Genomic DNA, 24,060 nt, shown 5'->3' with positions numbered 1-24,060 from the left:
CCAGTGCAAAGCATTTTTGGTTGAAAAAAAAAAAAGACTTAAAACTGAGCACTGTGCCATCAGTGTCTGATTTATTAAACTTTGGAACAGATAAACACATGCAGAAAAAAATAACTATTTAGAACATTTTAGATGATAATAATCCATGACTAAATGTATTGCAAATATTTCTCATCAGTAAAATGTAGTGATTCAAACTAATGTGGTGAAAACGGTGATCATATAACCATTTAAAACTATAAAATTAACCATTTAAAACTCCATAAATGTGCAAAACACTCATTTGTAGTGGTCTCTCTTGAACTATTTGGAAATAAAAAATATAACAAAAAAAAAGAAAGAAATGATTAACTTAATTTTAATTTAAGTTTTTTTGTTTTTTTGTTTGCTGCATGGTTAAAGAAAAAAATTTAACTCACGGGGCGCATTGACACGTCCAACCGCACGTGCCTACACAGACATATTTTGCAAAATGAAGCAATGGAAAAGTGGTAGGCCTACTGTGTGGGACCATTTCGACAGAAAGGGTGACGAAGTTACACGCAAAACATGCTATGCGGTATTAAAATACAGCAGCAGAACAAGCTCTAGACTGATGGAAAGCAAATGAACGGCGCTTCCCAAGGCTGGCCGCTCTAGCGAGGCGTTATCTCTGTATTCCCGGGGCATCAGTGCCATCTGAAGCCTTGTTTAAGGCTCTTCGTAGTGTGCTTTTGGTACAGTTTACTAAAGTAAACATTGTCACGCATGTTCTTCTCGCCACTGGACAAGGCGCGCACGCGCAGTCATCTGAGGCTCGCGCTGTGGAGCCAGGTGAAAGGCTTGAGAGGGTGTTTTCTATCCCACACTAACCCATATAACTTAGACATGTTACTTAAAAACAAAACAAAACAAAAACATACAAGGTGTGGATTGAGGCAGGCCTGTTATTTTTATTTGACGGGGAAAAAACGGATATTGACGGAAAAAAAATCCTGGTTCTTCAAAGCTTCAAACAGATTCAGTGTATTTTCGTTTTGTCATCTCAATTTTGGTAATTATTTAAAGCTACACTGTGTAACTTTTTTAGTTTATTCTTAGCTAAAAACAATTAGTTATTTCAAAAATATATGTGCTCATTAATGTATATACTTCTTTCAAGTAATAAAGTATTCTCGTAAGTTTATAATATGCCATTGAAAATACATACGGGTGAGGGGTTCGAATGCGGGTCGCCATGTTGCCCCTCCATCTTGAAAGTACATCAGCCAAAGAGGGACATACCCGTGAATTCAAGCTTCGCCTTTCGCGTTTTAACACTCGATGGCACCGTGTCAAATGGGGACGAGGTCGAACTGGAAGCCATGTTAATCTTGGACTAAATCGGCCACCGTAGGAGTTAAAACAAAATCGGAATTGAGAGGAACAGAAACTAATATTCACTGGATGGTCATACCGGTATACCTTTTCACCACTAGATGGGGGAAAATATCACAGTGTAGCTTTAAGTGAAAATATTTATTTTATGCTTTTTATTAATATTTTATTCTGTTTTTCGCTGTTGTCAGAAACGCTGCAGGTGCGTGAAAATTTGATAATGTGTGAACACTCGTCAGACACTCGTCAATTGTATTTTTATTTAAGGCAGTTAACGGTTAATATTCGGATTATGAGCGGCAGTTATCGGTCGGGAAAATTTACCGAGATGAGCATTCCTATACTGAATATAAAATTCATTTCATGAACTTATACTTATTTTTCCTGAAATATTTATTAAATAATAAATTTTAAAGGATTTTTGCGTGGATGCTACTTTTTAAATATATGTATTTTTTTTAAATCTCACGTACGCTGGATCCCCATTTGAGAACCACGTAATTAGACAACTGAGCAACTGTTTGGATTCTTTCATCAACAGAAAACGAATCATTGCATGCGTCTCAATCAGCTCCCTGGTTCAGTAGTCAGGGCACTGATCAGGACATAAATCAATGGGCTGATCCCTGATCAGTGCCCTGACTACTGAACTAGGGAGCTGATTGAGCACCCATTGTTATACTGCTCAACACAGTCTTATTGTTTAAATCTAACAATAATAACGTTAGTACATAATTTTAAACTCAAATGTATCTAATATGATAAACATATAAGATAAAACTCTGCGTTACCCCATATAGGCTTGACTGGAAGAAGCGGAAGCGGAGACTGTGGCATAATAAAAGCTCTTCTGCTGTCATGCTCGTCTCTCATTAGTCAAGTCAAGTCAACTTTATTTATATAGCACTTTAAACAATGTAGATTGTTTCAAAGCAGCTTTACAGTGTTAAACAGGAAAATAATGCAGCATAATTTTATTCAGCTGTATAGCCATTCTGGAAAAAATGCTGATGTCATCAGTTCATTTCAATTAGCATACAGTGACAGTGTGGGCTTTAGATCAGTAATTTAGTTTATATGGTTAATTTAGTTTATTAATTTATTTCGATGTTTAGTTGAAAAATTTAGTGTCCCAAACTGAGCACGCCAAGCCAGAGGCGACAGTGGCAAGGAAACCAAAACCCCATCAGGCGACCTAATGGAGAAAAATAAACCTTGGGAGAAACCAGACTCAGTCGGGGGGCCAGTTCTCCTCTGGCCAATTAACAAACAGCGTATGATTATTATTATTATTATTATTATTATTATTATTATTCTGGCAGCTTTACAGGTCAGAGGTCATAATAGATCGGAATATTTGAGGGACCGGGGGCAACATGCTGGAGACGGGTTTATTGAGGATGATGTTGATTAAATAATTATTAAAGTGCAATATTCGAATGATCTGAGGCAACACGCTGGAGACGGGTTTATTGAGGATGACATATCGATTTAAGTATTATTTAATTTTAATATTCGAACAATCGGAGTCAACACGCTGGAGACGGGTTTATTGAGGATGACATATCGATTTAAGTATTATTTAATTGTAATATTCGAACAATCGGAGTCAACACTCCGGAGACGGGTTTATTGAGGATGACATATCGATTTAAGTATTATTTAATTGTAATATTCGAACAATCGGAGTCAACACGCCGGAGACGGGTTTATTGAGGATGACATATCGATTTAAGTATTATTTAATTGTAATATTCGAACAATCGGAGTCAACACGCCGGAGACGGGTTTATTGAGGATGACATATCGATTTAAGTATTATTTAATTGTAATATTCGAACAATCGGAGTCAACACTCCGGAGACGGGTTTATTGAGGATGACATATCGATTTAAGTATTATTTAATTGTAATATTCGAACAATCGGAGTCAACACTCCGGAGACGGGTTTATTGAGGATGACATATCGATTTAAGTATTATTTAATTGTAATATTCGAACAATCGGAGTCAACACGCCGGAGACGGGTTTATTGAGGATGACATATCGATTTAAGTATTAATTAATTGTAATATTCGAACAATCGGAGTCAACACGCCGGAGACGGGTTTATTGAGGATGACATATCGATTTAAGTATTATTTAATTGTAATATTCGAACAATCGGAGTCAACACGCCGGAGACGGGTTAGCTCAGCTCCCACAACACTCGGCCCTGCTCTGCTTCACACTGCAGTAACAATAATAATCTTTAATAATAAAGTCCCGTCCCGATTCTTTTCCACCGGCTGAAGGTGAAGATGACAACTCCCATGAATCCACGCTCATTCTCGACGTCATCAAGCTACGCCTTTGTTTTGAATAAGCAACCTCTAGCAACAAAAAACGATATATATATATTTTTTAAGGCTTTTAGGTCTTCACTTTAATAAGGATTCACACGTGTCACAAAAATAAAGTTGTTAGGTGTTTGCTAGGACGTTCTGAGAGGTTGCAAGCGATTACTACGGTGTCCTCAGTGGAATCCATGTGATCAGGAATTTCTGGAGAGGGAATTTTAAACCCACAGATTTCCATGATTTTCCACACTATTGACAAGTGAAAATTTTGCCTGCAGAATTTCACTAATCTCTACGAACCTTTACACTCTGTCTACACCAGACATGAGTGGTGCGACAAAAGCAAATAGACCCCATTATAATCAGAGATGCTTTCTACACTGGAAGCGGCGTGACGTGACAAATCCCAGACAATGACCTGATGCCTCGTTCTATCTCTGACTTGTGACATGAATAACAAATATATTTGCAACGGTTGCTTTAAGTCGTATGTAGACAGCCTCGAGCTGTTGTGGCGTGATACGACAATATACATGATGCATGATGTCAAATAGATTCTGGTCACCGTTTCCAAGCTTTTCAACAAATGCTTTTTTTGTTTTTGAGTATACTCTTCGTTTCAACATTTTCTTACTAGACAGGATTCGTTTTAATATAGCTAATGAAAACATCAGTCCAAAGACCTTTAGAAAGTAGGTCACCTATGTTGTGGCCTAGAGATGTTCATGAGTAGGTGAGCAAAGATGTTAATCCATTCTGACAGCCAGGTTTGCTGTCCAGAGCCCTGTCGGCCAATCAGCAGCGCTGTGTTCTTGAGAACGCTACCTGGTCGTGTCCTTTAGGCTCAAAGGTCTTCGCTGCACTGATTGGTCTCCAGTTCGCCGCTGTTGTTGTTGTTGTTGTTGTTGTAATACAGAATTGTCATTTTAGATCCATCACTTCAAGCTTAGTCATCCAAGTGAACATCAGGATCTCGACAACTTCCATTTTAACTCCGGATTGTTCCCGGCAAATGTCACTGTTTGTTAGGACGGAGTTCAGTTGAAGTCTTTGTGTTTGGTATTCCAAAGAGCAAGCTGACCTTGAAATGGGACATTGGAAGAGATTTTCTCTTCTTAAATACCAGAACCTTTCCATCATTGTTTGCTAAATAAAGTCTTGTTCCACTATGTAACCTCAATTCAATTATTATCTTCCTCAGTGTTGAAATACATCCAAGATGACGGAAGAGGTGATTGTCATCGCCAAGTTTGATTACATGGCCCAGCAGGACCAGGAGCTGGACATTAAGAAGAACGAGCGTCTCTGGCTCCTGGACGACTCCAAGTCCTGGTGGCGCGTACGAAACGCTACCAACAAGACGGGATTCGTGCCATCGAACTATGTAGAACGGAAGAACAGTGCCAGGAAAGCCTCAATCGTCAAGAACCTCAAAGACACTTTAGGTAAAAAAACTTCTGCTTCACTCAATAATGTCCTCCCAATCGCTAGTTAAAAACATTTAAAGAAACGGTTCACTCCAAAAAAAAAAATAGTTGGCATTTACTTACTTTTTCGTGTTTACCCATTTTAACCCACCGGCAACTATAGTTTCCGCAGTGTATAGTTGTCATTTTTCCTTTTGTAAGTATTTTTCTAGATAGTATCCATGTTTTTAATCTCAATGACACGCAAGAAAACAACCAAATAAAGGATTTCAAGAGGGAAAAAAAGGTATTAACTTCCTTCCTGTCACATGAGACTGCCAACTTCCTACCCCTACTTCCAGGAAGCATAACGAAGGCAAACCCTCCCAAAGAAAGGTTATTTTCATGTTACTAATAAGCATTTTTTTGTTGACATATATATATATATATATATATATATATATATATATATATATATATATATATATATCTACATAATCGTGAAGGTCTCTAGAATCATCCAAACAAAACAAATCTTACAAGAGATCTATAGTTTTTTTGTATACTTCCAGTCCAATTGGCAACTATAGTTGGTATAGTCGGTGGGCAAGTGACTCGGCAAGTGACCCGGTGGGCAAGTGACTTCAAGTGACACATAATTTTGGAATAATGGGCTATACTGTGTTAACAGGTTAATAAATCAAGATTTTTGGTCTTTATTGCTTTTTGCTTTCATAATATCCCACCTAAAACATAACTTAACCCTTTAACTGACATCTCTACTGTACAGTAGACCTTAATTCGATAGGGAAAAATCTAATATTTTATGATATTATGTCTTGAAAGGGCCAAAATATTGAGGACCCTTCATCCTGTTTGGAATGGATGCGTTTCATTCTAATCGGTCAAGGACCCTCATTCTTTTTATGACTAGTATAGCTTATGATTCCATTATAATGTGGAAATTCAGACAAGTAATGAGTTTACATTTACATTATTATATGAAATCACCTACTACAGTCAGCCATTGAATACAATGGAACTATTTATTTATTTTTGTCATATAGATGTAATTTTTTCATCATTATATTAATTTATTTTCATTTAACTTTGATACACAATGCCCTGTTAGGGCAACTTGATGGCTACACTTTGTTCTGCACTATGTTCCCCCACTTTAAGACAAATGTATTTGTTGTTTGTTGTATTTTCATATTCAACAGATTATAAGATAGATGCAGCTTTTTTGAGTTTGCATTGAGTGTTCTTCGACTTTTATACCCAATACATTTGTTTATGAATAAAGATTGAAAGCAGTTATTTTGAGTTAGATGCCAAATGTTCACCTCCTAGTCAAATTTGACATTGAAAGGGTGCATATAAAATATTTGCCCACCGGCAACTATAGTTGCCGCACATTCAAATACGATTTTCAAGAAAAAAAAACTAAAATCTGTGGAAAATAAATGCAGAACATGTTCACATAGGACACTATTAACATCATAGGCGTCGATTTCGGGGGGGACGGGGGGGACGCGTACCCACCAGATTTCGTCATGAGTCCTTTTGTACCCACCACTTTTTTTTTTTTTTTTTTTTAAACCTCGAGTTCAATTTTGCGGTGAAGCATTGCTGACACACACATATTATTTTTTCCACTCAATTGTGTCGTAATAACGATATCTTATGTCGTTTTAACTACATCTTTTCTCATAATAACGAGATCTTATGTCGTTTTAACCAGGGCTCTGAACCGGTTCAAGGAACGAAAACGAAAACCAGAAACGAACGAAATTTTAAGAGGAACCAAAACGGAAACGAAATCAAAATCAATTTGAATCGTTCTGAACAGAAACGTTAATTTGAAATGACCATTAACCGGTTAATAACGTTATTTTATCGTTCTCTTTAATATTTTAATTTGGCAGTGACCAATCATGAATAGAGTAGTGCAGCATGTGACGTGACGGATCAAGCGTGAGTGAAATGCCCGCGCACCATCATCTATGAATCTACCGGTAGCGCAAGTCAGTATGAGCGCGCATTTTCATGCCTCAAGTACATTTCTTTGGTCTACAATGAATGTGCAGGTATTGGAGGACATTCTTTTCGAACGTTTAAATAAGCAGTACGGATTTAAAGCTCAAATAGTCTGATTTAGGCTAGTTTATGGATTTTGTTTAAGCCTGTCCAAGCAGGCTACTATATCTATCAAACATTTTTCCTAATTCCTATAGTCTTTCAGATTGCCAATACAGGACAGGTCAATGTTTTCTATATAGATGGTTGATGCTTCGTATTAAATGGTATGTTATATTGCATTAAATGATCAAGCTTTATTAGCTGACTGAATTTGATTATGTGATGCAAGAACGTGTTGCGCAGTGTTTGCTTTGAAATTAGCAGTTGACAGTGCATTAAAAGAGCAATGGTTATCCAGTTTATTTATTCTTTATTCATGCAATTTTTAAAACAAGTCGTGTTGAAAAAAAGTTATGTACAAAGAATGTTATCACTCTTCTGAAAATAATTCGGCATAAGAGGCCACTTTCGATTGTCTAACGCTCCATTAAAACAGGTCCGCTGTTTATGCTTTGTAATTAATGCATGTATTTCTGGTTTTAAAAATGTTATGAAATAAATATTCAATTTTAATTACCATGCGTTATATTATTATTGAGTGAAAATAAGTATATTTATACATATTTGTTTAAAGTATAGGCCAAATTAAAATAACGTAATTAGCCGGTATTTTTTCTTATCAAACCGTTTTCGGAACAGTAATGTTTATTGAGGAACGCAAAAACGGAAACGCTATAATATCGATTCTGCTCGGAGTGAACGATTGATATTTTTTTTCCGTTTTTAAGCCCTGGTTTTAACGACATCTTTTGTTGTAAAAACGTTTGAAAAGCAGAAGCAAGCTCCGTAAAATAGGCTCTTCCGCTGCCTGTAGGCTATCAGTGGCAGTGCCCATAACACGAAATTGTTGTAATGGATTGATGTAGCCTATACAGTTCTTAACAGCCATGGGTAGCGTAGCAGGTGCCATGGATATCTATAGGCTAGGCCTACTGTAATTGAGACATTCAAGAAATGTATTAAAAAGAAAGACGCTTTCAGCCTTACTCAAAGTAGAGCCCTACATTTCTGCCCGAGCCCGACGGGCCCCGACTTTTTTACGCCCTAGGCCCGGGCTTCGGGCCAATTTTCCAGTCATAGCCTACCTCAGACGCGGGCCGGGCTTCGGGCTTTTTTAGGCTATAGGACGGCGCTATGCAACACGCATCGCCGCAAATGGGTAAAGCAAGCCAACACGCAAACTGCCACAAGTGAAACTGAAAATAAGCTAAGTTTTAGATGCTCAAAAGCACAATCATCTTCATTAAAATTAATGAGACTAAATGCTCTTACCAGTGTTTAGGTCGCTCGTTCTCATAATGCGGTCTTTGATGTTGAAAAGAGCTGATGAATAAAATACTCATATCGGTTGATTTCGTTGACATGAACTCCGTTAAATGTGCATATAGCACGGGAATTGAAGATCGGATATATATTCATTTCGTGGAGAGGTGTAGCCTAAGGTAAGACAACCAGCATGTTTTTTATTTTTAATTATTTGTTTAGATTGTGTAGCCCGTTTTGTTTGCGCACCGTTGCGATCTGCCTGCCTCATCTTGTCAAAAATGCCTTTTTACTGTGATGGTGGTGGTAATAGGCTAAACGTTTAAACGATGCTTTAAGTGTTTTTTATGGATTTAATAAGCAAGACAAGTCAAGTGTTGATTTCAGAGGCTAAAGTGTTGGGTTAACTCACTGTCGGCCGCTGGCCGCTTGGTCGTCACTTTAAAAAGCAAAAACTTTAGTTTAACAAACATTAAATGCTTTAAACATTTTTCTAAATTAACTTAATAAAGAAACAAAACGAAATATATCTACTTTGACATTAAAAACAAAACTGAACTATTTTAATGGCTGTAACTAATGTGTAATAGGGAGGATAAAAAAACACGGGCTCCAGTGGGACTCTGATAATGAAGTGGTAAAAAAAATTGCAAAAATGAAAAATATTAAAGAATTCGCGGGGCGCTTTCGTCGGCATGAGTAAGATAGGCTATAAGACCCGCAATATGTCTCTCATCTGACATTTTTATTTATTTACATTAGTAAGCTACAGGACATAGTCTTTCAAAACATGACCTGCGCGAAAGAGAAAAAAAAATGTACCCAGCACTTCTGAAAATGCACTTCTGAATGCGTCTCTGTCCCCAGCACATTTCAAACCAAACTGACGCCCATGATTAACATGAATATATGCATGAAACCATTCAGAAAAATTTGGGCACAAATGGGTTAAGTGCTATAACCGAGGCCCTGGTGCATCTACCAACCCAGAAAGCGTAAAAAGGCACAGCCCGGTAACTTTGTTTTGGTAAGCCTTTCTCTGCAAGCATGTGAAAAAACGAGCCGCTCTGATTTCGCTCCCCTAGTGATGTAGGAAGGGGATATTATTATCCGCCCCTTAATCTGCATTAGTTTCCACCCATGGCGCCGCCATTTTGTTTGTATGGTGTACCAGTTCTAACGCCATGATGTCTCATCTATTTAAACATTATAACTGTTCTGTTTTGGCTGTATTAATAAACTCCCAGCATCTGAGCCACTGAGGATGCAGTGGATGGATTTATTTTATTTGTGAAGGGAATGTGCCCTAGAAATGAGCTAAATTCGTATGTTTGTGTGAATCGTTGTACACTGGACTGCTTTGCAAACAAGGGTCAGTAAACGCAGGATTTGCTCAAAAGTTGCTTCTCAAAGATGGATCAAATCCAACTCTTTGTGATCCAACTTCATATCCAGAACACGCAAGTACTGCACTTTATGATGTGTGTGTTTGCAAATCGCCTTTCTCAATGTGCTAATGCGGCTAAAGTTACCATTGGCTCTTACTGTATTCACAGAGACCAGAGCCTGTTATTTTTAAGACAAAAATTAGGGCTGCACGATTCATTAGAAATCGAACCGCAATCGCGATTTGCGTTATGCGCGATTTATGAAAGTGCAAAGGCTGCGATTTTAATGAAATGCATATATGCAGTGTTAGTGAAGATTTGTTTGTTTGTTTGTCTGTGATCAGTATTAAACGCTGCTCTGTCTGAAAGCACTGAGTTTGAGTCGCTTATAACGTGTTGACCAACAAAATACAACGTTTAATAACATGTTTTAACTCACTTCATATCGTCAGTCAAGTGTTTGTGAGCTGATGTGGCTTCTTATCACCGAATGAGGCAGACGATGCATTATTTTATGGTATTATATACAGCGATAACGTCCATGTCAATCAGCACTGCATACTTTATTTTTATGAAAATACCCGAGAAGGCTTTAAGAACTCAAATACACCATATATTGATGCAGTCGTGTTTATTGTCTTCATGTTTAATCAGTTTTATTCAGCTACAGCGCGAGCTTCACTTTAGGGATTTCCTGAAAACGATTACTTCTCTGAGGCAAATGTGGAGTTTCTGCTCGAGGGCGCCCTCTGGCTTCAGTATGAATGAAACTTTTGCATAAGAGGCTCATATTTCATATTAAAGACAGACTTTAAGAAATATAACAGATAAAACGTTTTTTTTTAATATTTTAAATTTGTATAATATTTATTTTTACAATAAATCCTTCAACCTTTTGTAATGATTTTTAGTCATAGGCTGTCTGCATTTTAACAGGTAACCCAGCAGAATTTTTTTTTTGTAAAATAAGTTTTCTGTAAAATATAATAATAATAATTATTATTTTATTGTTATATTTATTCTTAAATACTCTTTAATTTTTAAAAATGAAAATGTTGTAATAGTAATATTTCTTATTTTGTGAAATATTTTTATATTTTATATTATATTTGTATTTAGCAATAATAATTAATCATAATAATAATAATTATTATTAGTCATAATAATATATAAACACAAAATGGTATATACAGTTACACACACTTTTCATTTGTTAAAAAAAAATCTAATTTTACATCACAAGTCGCAATTTTAACCAGAATAATTGCAATTATATATTTTCCCCAAATCGTGCAACCCTAACGAAAATGCTCACCGCCTATACAATTCAGAAGCGCACTTTTATTACTTCTTAAAAATAAAACTAATGACACAGCTCTGATCTCTGTGAAAACTTTAGCCACCGTATAGCGTCCTAATCAGCACATTCACAAAGGCGATTTGCATACATTCACAAAATATAACGTGCGGTTCTGAAGTTGTTCACAATACAGTTGGTATTTATCTCTTTGCAAATTCCTCTCGCTGTGTGAGCTTCTCCACTTTCCAGTTGTTGTTGTTTATCCAAACTAGCGTGAGCTGTAAAGGCTCCGCCCTATTCTGAAAAGGGGGCGGGGAGCAGCGACTCATTTGCATTTAAAGAGACCCATGAAAACAGCGTGTTTTTGCTGCGACCAAAATAGGGGCTTTCAAAACATCCTATAATAAATGATCCGTGGTGAACTTTTTGCTGAAACTTCAGACACATTATGGGGACACCTGAGACTTTTTTACATTCTTGTAATGACTCGTTTACATTGAATCTTCAAGAAATTCAGCAGAATGCTGACTTCTCTTTATCATTCAACTGAAGTATTTCTACTTCAGTTGAATAATAAAGAGAAGTCTGCATTCTGCTGAATTTCTTGAAGATGACAACAAGGATGACGGAAATGCACCCTAAACGTGCCCCATGTGACTTGTTCAACGTTTTCTGAAGCTTTGTGTGAGGGACAGAGACAAATTTGTGTTATACATTGAAAATCGCTTAACTAAATCTGGCAATAACTTTGGTTGCATACAGGAGGAGTTACAATCTCATGAGAGAGAGTCGTTGTGTGGGCAACAAAACAGTTTGCAAAAAAGTATTTGTGCCCACTTCTGCTTTATAAAGATGTCCAGATATATTTGCCTCTATTTGGGTAATCTGTGTGGTTCAGCATGTAGGGCATATTCATTGTCATTTCCTGAGGAGTCTTGTTTTTGACCACAATGATGTTCAGAGCTTAGATACACAGGAAGATACAGTATTGCATTTAGAAACCTGAAATAACTGCGTTCATTTGAGAAACCTCCTGCGTTCAACTGCTTTCCAGCTCCTGAACTCGCACACCTTCAGTGAATTACTTTTCAGGTACTGTAAATGTCTTGTACTTCACATTGTTTGTTTCAAAATCTGAGTGACACAAGATTGTTTATGCGTTGACCGACGTCAACGAAACTACGGTAATCTTTTCAGCCGAGACCAATGTTCTTTTGAATGTACTTGTTTGCTTTGATTTTTAAAAGGTTTGATTTGGTTTGGTTGATTTGGTTTGATTTATTGTGAAATACATTAAATTGAGCATAAAATGAGGCTTGATGGGGTGATTCTCATGAAACTTGTGGAGATGATGTCCGGGTTTAATTTTGACTTCAATGGAAAGAAAGAAGAAATTCTGTTCATAAAGTTAACGGAGCATGTTTTTTTTTAAATATAAAACAATAATTGTTTGCATTGTTTTCATTGGAATTAAAAATATCCCACCCCATAATCCTTATTATTGTGGCAATATTTAAAAAAATATTTATATATTTGATGAATTATCTGTAATTTTTTGTTGCATTTGTTTTATATATCATGGCTGTTTTTTGGTTTATTTTACAGTAAGTGATTCTCTATACAGCAAAAAAATAAAAGAATATATATATATATATATATATATATATATATATATATATATTTCATGTTGATATATAACATTTCATGTTAATGTACTAACATTTAATAATTTGATACAGTGCACTTATTGTGTACATACATGTTTTTACATTGTGCTTATATTTAAAAAAAACAGCATGTAATCTCTAATTACATTTATAATTACACTGTTAAGCCTTCCCTTTAGAGGTTAGATTCTCTGCCCGAGCCCGAACTTGACCTGTCGGCCCAATATTTCCCCGCCACTATCCACGGGCCGGCCCCTTGATCAAGCATTTGTGTTTTTTTAATAATTACTTTATTAGCCTAATTGGGTGGGCAGAAAGCTATGCCACAATCTATGCCATAATCATAAATAAATAAATATATATATATCAGGGCTCGACATTAAGCCTGTTCACATGCTTGTCCTTCGGACAAGTAAATCTGTCTTTCACTTGTCCGAGTAAAAATTTTGCTTGTCCGGATTTTTTTTTTTTTGTGTTGTAAATATTATCTATTCAGAAGGAATATTCTCACCAGCGTTCAATCAGCTTTGACATATTTAAATCTACATATTTGTGATATTTTTACCTTTTTGTAAAGGGCATTTTTCATTAATCTTATTAAATATAGGCTATGCTTCAGCTTTCATTTTATATTCTTAAATTTGATCTATAAATTAAATTAGAATAAGGCACTATAGGCTGTTACCAATCAAATTAAATTATTTACACTGAAAAATTACAACTGCATTAAATAATGTTATGAGATTATTTTTAATATTTTTGAATATACAAATAAGAAATGTTGGAAAGATGAAACTAAACCACCAGTAGGTGGCAGCATGTGACCGTCTTAATGAGCGAGTCATTGAGTCGATTGATTCAAACGATTGATTCAAACGGACGATTCATTCAATAGGTCATTGAATCTTTGATTCAACCGATTAATTGAAAACACTGAATCATTCAGTAACACGCTGTTGCTGTGAGATGCGTTACGTTTTTGTTGTGATCTTTGTTTGGAACTATTTTCGCTGCTGAAATAGAACAAAAACAGTACAAATTGCATCTAAAATATAAGTGACTTAATGTTAATTAATTGTTTATGGAGCTGGCGTATGAAATCAGCCTCATGTTCAGTCGTGATGGTGTTCAGGAAAACAACACTCTTGTTAGTGTTTTGTTGCTTAACTGTTTCATATGTTATAAATAATTAAACTATGTATGTTAACTGAGTTTTTTTGTATGAGCGTCGATTTTCTCTCCGAGAGGCGACGCGAGCCTCAACAGCACAACCTTGTTAACGTCAGTTTATATTATTATCCACTGTCGATCTCCACTTACTCTAACTGAATGCAGAATCATTATTGCATTTTGGTGATTCCTTAGTTAGTTTTTGTTTTGAAGTTTTAACCAGGATACTTGTCCGTCGGGCAAGTAAAATTATTTTTCACTTGCCCCTTCAAAAAATCCACTTCCCGGACAAGCGTTAATGTCGAGCCCTATATATATAAGCAAAGTAAGAACTAATACTGCAACTAAGAAACAAATGTGTACTAAGTTGCTCAAGTCAGGATTAGTCTAAAATGCGTGTTAAACCCACAGCTCATGCAGTGATGAAGCAGAACAGAGCCGTCATGAGCTGCTCGCGTGAACAGTTGGCTTTGCTTAACTATTTCTTTTAGTTTCGATTTGTTTAGTTTACAAGTAGACATTTTAAGCTTTCTATACATATATTTATCATGTCTGTGCGGCAAGCAGCTGCTGAGTTTCGGTTTATTTATGTTCAAGATCAATGCAATTGATCGATCCGCCACCTCCATGTCACAATTATTATCTGCTATAGCTTATTTGCTTCTTATTTATTAAATCCAGGCAATTGGCTGATGAAACATTGATTAAAATTAAGAAACAATTTATACAAAACAAAATTCACTTTAAAGAAAGTCTTTCTACAAAACAAAACTTAATGAAGTGGTGAAAATCATTTCTGACCCACTCGCATCTTTGCACTTTTCATAATCAATATTGCCTAGATGAAATTTAAAATAACTTTATAATATTTAAACATAAATATGAAACAAAATACATTGTTTAATGGCTACAACCAGTGTAGTAGGCTACAGTACAGATAAATGTCATGTTCTGAGCAGGATTTGAGCGAGCATCATTTTACCGGTTTGGGTTCATGAGTGGAGCGCTGGCATAGAGCGGATTATTGAGCTGAGCGTCACACCGCTCCGCTTCACTCATTACAGGCTCGTTCTCCTCAGAACGCCCGTGGATTAAAAAATGGTCGGGTTTAAATCGGGCTCAGGCTCATAATTACAGTTAATGTGTCGGGCCGAGCCGGGCTCGGACACAACGTGCACTGGCTCGGGTAGGGTCGGGCTTGATTTTTTTGGGCCCGATCTAAGCTCTACTTCTCTTACACCTTAACCAACCCTTAAACCTACCCATACCACTAAACCTGTCGCTAACCTTACCCGTATCTAGGGGTTGCACGACTACTGATTTCTGCTAGTCGATTTCTTATCAAAATAATACTCGAGTTACTCGACTACTCGTGGTTCATGCTACTGTAAACGAAAAGACATGAATTAGCTCTTATCAATAAATGTTTATTAATTCATAGCCTAATGCAACAATTACATAAGTAAACTCTCAAAACATTATAATTATGACATTACATATTTAAAATTTCATGTAACCGAGTAAAGCCAAATAAATAGCTGCACGCGACAATCCTAACATCCAGGCTTTCCAGAGTGTAGCATTCGATGGAACGGGGTAACTGGGTTCAAAGTAGGGATCGACCGATATGGATTTTTTAGTGCCGATACCGATTATTATTTTTTTTCCATCAGCCTTAGCCAATGACCGATACGGGCTGCCGATTTTCTTGAGCCGATACTGCTTTTGCTCCCTCAATTTACATCATAAAAATGACACGATCATGATGATAGCAATGTTACAAGTCTCAATTTAAAAAAGGAACATTTATTGAACTAAACTTTTTTTTTTTTACAAATAGTTAGGGTTGTGCCGATGGACAATATCATCGTGGAGGAAGTAGTCGATTTCTTGCCTACTCGACTAGTCTATGCAAGTCCTACCCGTATCCCACCTCAATAGCAGAAAAAGTGTTTTGCAATACAACAAATTGGATGTTACAACAATATCAACTGTAGGGCGTGCGATATTGAAGAAAAATGCGAAATGTGAAATCCTTGTTAAAGGGTTAGTTCACCCAAAAATGAAAATTCTGTCATTAATTACTTACCCTCATGTCGTTCGACACCCGTAAGACCTCCGTTCATCTTCGGAACACAAATGAAGATATTTTAGTTGAAATCTGATGGCTCTGAAAGGCCTCCATTGGCACAATACACGGTTCACTCTCAAGACCCTTAAAAGGTACTAAAGACGTCTTTACAAAGTCCATCTCACTACAGTGGTTCTACAATAACTTTATGGAGTGACGAGAATAGTTTTTGTGCGCAAAAAAACCCTAAATAACGACTTGTATAGATTTCAAAACACGCTTTAATTCATAACGCTTCGAAGCTTCATGATGCCGTGTTTTGAAATCGTCATCACTATACAAGTCGTTATTTAGGGTTTTTTTGCGCACAAAAACTATTCTCGTCACTCCATAAAGTTATTGTAGAACCACTGTAGTGAGATGGACTTTGTAAAGACGTCTTTAGTACCTTTTAAGGGTCTTGAGAGTGAACCGTGCATTGTGCCAATGGAGGCCTTTCAGAGCCATCAGATTTCAACTAAAATATCTTCATTTGTGTTCCAAAGATGAACGGAGGTCTTACGGGTGTCGAACGACATGAGGGTAAGTAATTAATGACAGAATTTTCATTTTCGGGTGAACTAACCCTTTAAATGATGCGATACGATATTGCTTTAAGTGTGTAAAATCTATTTCTTTCCCCAACTGATATCTTTCACTTAAAGCATAACCGACTGTGTTTACATGAATACTCATCAAGACACAACTGTGTGTGTTTTTGACAGTTTGAGTGTGTAACAAGACATAAAAAAAAGAACGGCTTGTGCGCACGTTTCGGTGTGTGTGTCAGACAGCACGAGACTGCAAGGAGTTGTTTTTTGCAAGTTATTGCGTTTAATAACTCTTTTTAACGTCAAGCAAGTCACATAAGTAACAGTCATGTGCTCAGTCTATTCTCTGCTATATGCATCAACCTAAAATCTTTTCACAATGTTGAAGTAGCCTATTAAAATCATTCGCATATTGCGTGCCCTTGCGATATGCATATTGCGATATGTACATTTGCGATATTTCGATATATTGTGCAGCCCTAATCGACTGTAATGGAAGTAGCAAAAGATTTTTATTCCCCATCGTAGTTAAATGGATTATTGAAAACGTGGTTCTGTTCGTCAGTTGTTGATTGGATGCAGGCAGATCAGAATGCGAGCTTGCAGTCGATTGTAAGAAAGAGGCGGAGTTTAAATGGAATTTAAATACTTAAATGATTGGAGAAATCCGGCATATGTCACCAGAGAGAAGTGTGTCGCTTCACTGGAAGATCGTTATATTTTCATTAAAAATGTAGTTAAATGTATGCACTGATGATACAATAAGATACAATAAGATACTGATGATACAATAATCACTTACAATAAGGTCAGCAACACGCCTTTAGAAGATAGAAGGGGGATTTTCATTCCATGCTGACTTTAAGGAAATCTTTTCCATTGAGAGGATTTGAGACGTTCATGAAGGAAGTGTTTGCGGCACTGGAATGTGAGCTGTAGTGTCAGGAGATAAGCAGGACAAAGAGAAGCGGAGGAGATGGAAAGATTAGCTCATCATGTTCCTGTCCAGACTAGACCACATGTCAACCACACCTGAAGACCTCCTGGACCCCTCAGAGACAGACTTCAGAGTGGAAGTGCTGGAGTGATGGCACGGCTGTCAACAGGAAACCAGTGCATCCTAGTGTAATGTTATCCCGACGATCTTTGACAGATCTTCAGTTTTTTTTAACAGAATGTCATGGTTTCAAGTCTATGTTTAATGCTAAAAATTGTGTGTCTGTGTGACAACTAGCCCCAGTCTCCACAAGCATATGTAAATTAGCAGATCTTTTTCCTATTTTACTGTGTGTGTGTGTGTTTGTATTTGTGATTTATGACAACACAAATTTGTATAATGACACGGGTATTACACTGGTATTACCAAGTAAACATGAAATATGAGGACATTTCATATGTCCTCATATTTAAAATACATCCTAAACAATGTTTAATTAAAATGTAAAAATGCTGAATGTTTCCTGTGATGTGTGTGTGTTTAAAAAGGTTAACATTAAAAAGGTTTTTAACAAATTTAGTGTTAAAGCTACACTATGTAACTTTTCCGTCCGCTAGAGGTCGCCTGTTCAAAACAAAGGCGTAGTTTGATGACGGCACGTTTGAGCGCAGAATCTCGGCACATGTGGTCTTCACCTCACAGCCGGTGGAAAATAATCAGGATAGGACTCGAGCAGAAATCATGTTCATGTATGTGATTATTAACATTACTGTAGTCTGAAGTAGAGCAGGAGCGAGTGTTGTGGAGCTGAGCAAGGCCGCAGGAGCGATTGAAGAGCGGGACTGTTATTATGGCATATTCGCCGGCGGGACTTTTATTATGACACGGTTGCCGGCGCCACTTCCTCTTTTCCAGTCATGAGTATGAGGTAACCCAACTCTGTTTATCGTATTAGATATATCTGAGTGTGTTGAAAAGGAAGTTATGACGTTCGCTCGGCGGCTGCTATGACACTTGTTCACACTGCAGTGAGAGTAAAGTGTTTCACTGAATAAAACCGGAAACCGAGGGTGACGCAGATATGACGCAATCGACAGGCGACTCCCTCACACGCATAGCTCACACGTCCCGGATCCTTGGTTAAAATAGCAATTTCTCACGATTTACAAATAGTTGGAAACATTTGGGATATTCTAAGTACTCAACTGAACAAAATATATAACACTGGCCTAGTGGTTTCTGGATATTTTGCTGAAAAAATCCTACATAGTTCACCTTTAATGTTTTTAGAAAAAATTTTATCTGAAAAAATTTTTTTTTTAATAACTAAACCTGGCTCTCGTCATGAACATAGCCATAGAAGCTGACATGGTGTTTTAAAAAAAACAAAAAAAAAACAGATCAGGCATAACATTATGACCGGTGAATAACACTGATTATCTCTTCATCATGGCACCTGTTAGTGGGTGGGATATATTAGGCAGCAAGTGAACATTTTGTCCTCAAAGTTGATGTGTTAGAAGCAGGAAAAATGGGCAAGTGTAAGGATTTGAGCGAGTTTGACAGGGGCCAAATTGTGAAGTCTAGACGACTGGGTCAGAGCATCTCCAAAACTGCAGCTCTTGTGGGCTGTTCCCGGTCTGCAGTGGTCAGTCTCTATCAGAAGTGCTCCAATGAAGGAACAGCGGTGAACCGGAGACAGGGTCATGGACGGCCAAGGCTCATTGATGCACGTGAGGAGCGAAGGCTGGCCCGTGCTGGCCCGTAGGCTTACCTACGGAACACATGGCGCCAGGTGCACTATGGGAAGAAGGCAAGCCGGCGGAGGCAGTGATGCTTTGGGCAATGTTCTGCTAGGAAACCTTGGGTCCTCCATCCATGTGGATGTTACTTTGACACCACCTACCTAAGCATTGCTGAGACCATGTACACCCTTTCATGGAAACGATTCCCTGGTGGCTGTGGCTCTTTCAGCAGATAATGCACCACCACAAAACAAAAATGGTTCAGGAAAGGTTTGAGGAGCTCGAGTTTGAGGTGTTGACTTGGCCTCCAAATTCCCCAGATCTCAATCCAGTCAAGTATCTGTAGGATGTGCTGAAAAAACAAGTACGATCCATAGAGGCCCCACCTCACCACTTAAAGGATTCTGCTACTAACATCTTGATAATTTTCTCTAAGCGTCCTTTTAAAGCGACAGTTGCTGCTATTAAATATTTGCTGTGAAGTTTCCTGGGAACTGTGTGCACATGTCTGTTAGATGCATGTTTGCTCTTTAATCTTCAGATCGGTGTACAGTTAAAGTGTTTGTGTGGTGGTTCGCTGGAGGTTGGGTCTGGGCTGTTGGTACACAGGAACAGGGGTTTGAGTCTAGTCTTAGAGGTGTACAATGAGAGCTTTGTGCGCTGATGGCTATCTCTCCACCACTGTCTTTGCGGCTGTTTTGAAAATGCCTCGTTCACACAGCCTCTCTTTGAGACTTTCTCTTGGTGTTGAGGTTTTTTGTCTGTTGTTGTGTGTTGTTTATGCACATGTCCTCACCTTAAGGCGCTCTTCCTCTCCAGCTTTGTGCAGTACACAGATTTCCTGCCATATTGCAGCTGCTTGGCCCCATAAAGAAAAGTCTTTGACAAAAACACAATTTTCTCTGCCTCTTGTGCAAAATGTAGCTTTTTTTTTAATGAAACGTTCCCACATTTAGGGCCTCACGATATTGAAATTGTTTGAGTTTTTTCTCAATATGTATATTTTCAATATGTATTGCGATTAGACACGTGCCGGTATACGGTAATACGATATATCACATTAATGAACATGCACAATATTATTAATCGTGGACACTTTAAGACACCGTGAATTGATTTTTGATGATTTTTAGAATGCATTTTAAGAATACTTTACCCATCAACCATTTAAAATGAACAACACATCAAAGAGGAACAAGCACTGATGTAAACAGACCCAACGTGCATGAGCAGCGCATGGCGGAACGAGTGAAGGAGACGCTGAATGAAAACGCACATTCACATTCACTCTCTGACAGCAGAGGGCGCTGATGGAACAGCAGAAATGCAGCCCTTTCTCCGGCAATCCTCGTAAACAAAACAGAATCGCGCTATTAAACCATATTTAAATATTTCAAACAGCCATTCAGATTTCTGTATTCGTTACAGTGCTCATCACACTACAACCAACCAACCAGAGCGCTATCAGTGGTGACAACAATTAGCCTAGAAATCTAGACGCACCCTAGCGGCAGAACATTTATTTTACAGCGAGTGTAGTCTAGCAGCTCTCGGTAGACCTGAGAGCTGGAAAAACCAAACTCTAGTCAGGCCAATCACAGCGTGTGTAGAGTCGGTGGGCGGGCTTAACATAATGACGGCAATGAAGGTTCTGCGTGCTACTCGTAAACAATGAAGCTGACGAACAGCGGTCTTTTGAATCGGCTTTGGCCGCAACTCTGGAAGACTTGGAGTTAAGCTTTTCTTTGAGAAAAGAACAAAGAACGGCACTGAAGTCATTCTTAAAGCTACACTGTGTAACTTTTTTAGTCTATTCTTAGCTAAAAACACTTAGTTCTTTCAAAAATATATATGCTCATTAATGTATATTTACTTCTTTCAAGTAATAAAGTATTCTCGTAAGTTTATAATATGCTATTGAAAATACATAAGGTAATGGGATCTAACGGTGGTCGCCATGTTGCCCCTCCATCTTGAAACTACATTAGCCAAAGAGGGACATACCCGTAAATTCAAGCTTCGCCTTTCGCGTTTTTAGCCGGTTTTAACACTGTGCGCGTCAACTTGTTCAGACTTGTCTGGTGCATGCGCAGAGAGTTTTCATCTCAGCAGCTCTAGTAACAGAGTTATACGGAGTTTTCCTGGCTTGTTTATTCCTCAAAAGTCTGTTTTTCCTTGTGTGGTATTTCTGTGCGTTAATAACTCCGTAAGTAATAATAGTTATTGTCATTGTGGATGTGTTTCAGAGTGTGTCATCGCGTAATTCAGTTGATGTTACCTCAGAAGTATTTTTGTGTCAACATACAATAGCGTAATGCTCACCTATTTGAATAGTCATTCAGTTATTAACAATGTTTATTCGTTTATAGAAAATATTTGCTTGTAATGTATGTTGATGGAAATATGTATCAGGTCTGATCGCATATTAACACTTGTTATACAGAGCTAAACCTGCGCACACACTTTTGTAACCGGACACCGCTTGTTAGCAGCGGCAGCTCCGCTCCTTTTAATGCAGCTGCATTTAGCGCCTATATGTGGTACAATAAGCTCTGTAACTTATAAGTATAGTAGTTATACAGTTCTTAACTGTGTATCTTCTGTCATGTCATTATCATGTATATTTACCATCCTAATTTGTTCTCTCACAGAAACCACATTTATGTACATATCCACGCAAACCTGTTTATGCCTTGCAATTGGATGACTGAATAAACATTACTATCATCAAAGTTCACTCTGGATTAGCTGCAGTTCTTTCTAGCCGAATAATTAGGCCAGTTGAGTTCCAACCATCCCACTGCGCACAGAATATCCCACAGGCACCGTGTCGAATGTGGACGAGGTTGAACTGGAAGCCAAATTAATCTTGGACTAAATCGGCCACCGTAGGAGTTAAAACGAAATCGGAATTGAACAGAACAGAAACTAAAATTCACTGGATGGTCATATACAAGTTCACCACTAGATGGGGGAAAATATCACACAGTGTAGCTTTAAGAAAAGAAGATATGTTCGAAGTTTTGCCGACCGGATACAGCGAAAGTATATCACCTTCTTTTTCGCTCTGGTTGGTTGTAGCGCTATTTAATTGTGTGCAGAAGGAATTTGAAAGACAACCGTTTATCCCGCCCCTCGGATTGAGCCCTGCCAATGGTGAGTTCCCAGACCCAACATCTTGTCAGGCTAGACAACAATCACAAGGTTGTGGCTGAGTCCCATGCATTTTCCCACCAGCAGAGCTAGTTGATAGATTAAACTTTAGCCGTATCCGGACGGCAAAACTCTGAACACATCTTCCTTTTTTAAGAATTACTTCAGTGCCGTTCTTTGTTAGCAGGGAATTCATGCGGAACCGTCACAACTCTGCTGTCATTGTTAATCCCGCCCACTGACTCTATACATGATGTGATTGGCCTGACTAGAGTTTGGTTTTTCAAGCTCGCAAGTCAACGGAGAGTTGTTAGATGACCCTAAATGTTCTGCGTTTCGCCCTCGTTTTAGCAGTTTGTTGTTACATAGGGTTAGAGTTTTAAAATGCTTAATGTGCCCTCAACTCAGTTTCTATCCATGGTCATATTTTAATATTCATGTGTCTGTAATGATCGTGTTGCAGGTCTGCGTTTTATCGGTTGTCTCATAGCATCATTTTGTGGGGCTTTGCAAACCTGTATAAACTCTAGTGTGGAATTTTTCTACAATATTCACTCATGACAGTAAAATAGGGCATTCTTGTCAATCTACTGCAGTATTTCCTCTCTCAATCAGTAGAAAATGTGGTTAACACCTGGTCATACATAGGGAAAAAAAATACCGTCATATACCGCGAAACCGATGGCCTGACAAGCCAGACCCACATCAAGATGTTGGGTCTGGGAACTCACCATTTGCAGGGCTCAACCCGAGGGGCGGGATAAACGGTTGTCTTTCAAATTCCCTCTGCACGCAATAGGATAGCGCTACAACCAACCAGAGCAAAGAAGAAGGTGAAGCGGAGCTAGTTGATAGATTAAACTTTCGCCGTATCCGATCGGCAAAACTCTGAACACATCTTCTTTTCTTATGAATGACTTCAGTGCCGTTCTTTGTTCATTTCTCAAAGAAAAGCTTAACTCCAAGTCTTCCAGAGTCGCGGCCAAAGCCGATTCGAAAGACCGCTGTTCGCAAGCTTCTTTGTTTACAAGTAGCACGCGGAGCCGCCACAACTCTGCCATCATTACGTTAAACCCGCCCACCGACTCTATACACGATGTGATTGGCCTGACCAGAGTTTGTTTTTTCCAGCTCGCAAGCCAACGGAGAGTTGCTAGACGCCCTGACTGCAAATTAGATTTGCTGCCGCTAGGGTGCGTCTAGATTTCTAGGCTACTAAACCGATTTAATTAAAAAAAATACAGTGATATACATTTTTGGTCATACCGTCCAGCACTAGCTAACGCGAGGGTGCATCTAGATTTCTAGGCTACCTCAACGGATCAAGTCCAGACCGAACTTCCCGACCTCAAATGTTGTGGGCGGGGCTAAGTTCGGCTGGCATCCAGGCTACAAAAATGCTGGTGCTGGCTGGCAACTGGGAAATGCTAGAGGGGAAAGAGTTAATTTGAATGTTTGTCACATTGCAAATAGTGCTAGTATTAGATGGTAATACCATTTTAATAAACTATAGTACTTTGCACATGAATATTG

General features: G+C 38.1%; 1 protein-coding gene across 1 annotated transcript in view; it reads left to right on the top strand.

Moving 5' to 3' along the window:
• Window positions 1–24,060, top strand: part of nck1b (NCK adaptor protein 1b) — a 107,044-nt gene that overhangs the window by 68,228 nt on the left and 14,756 nt on the right. Inside the window, exon 3 of the mRNA XM_079805992.1 lies at window positions 4,897–5,140. Coding sequence (XP_079662118.1) covers window positions 4,915–5,140 — 226 coding nt within the window. The 5' untranslated portion in view covers window positions 4,897–4,914. The remainder of the gene's footprint in view (window positions 1–4,896; window positions 5,141–24,060) is intronic.

This window comes from Gobio gobio, assembly GCF_949357685.1.
Source record: "Gobio gobio genome assembly, chromosome: 23".
Classification (NCBI taxonomy): domain Eukaryota; kingdom Metazoa; phylum Chordata; class Actinopteri; order Cypriniformes; family Gobionidae; genus Gobio; species Gobio gobio.
This window is presented reverse-complemented; position numbering and strand designations above follow the sequence as displayed.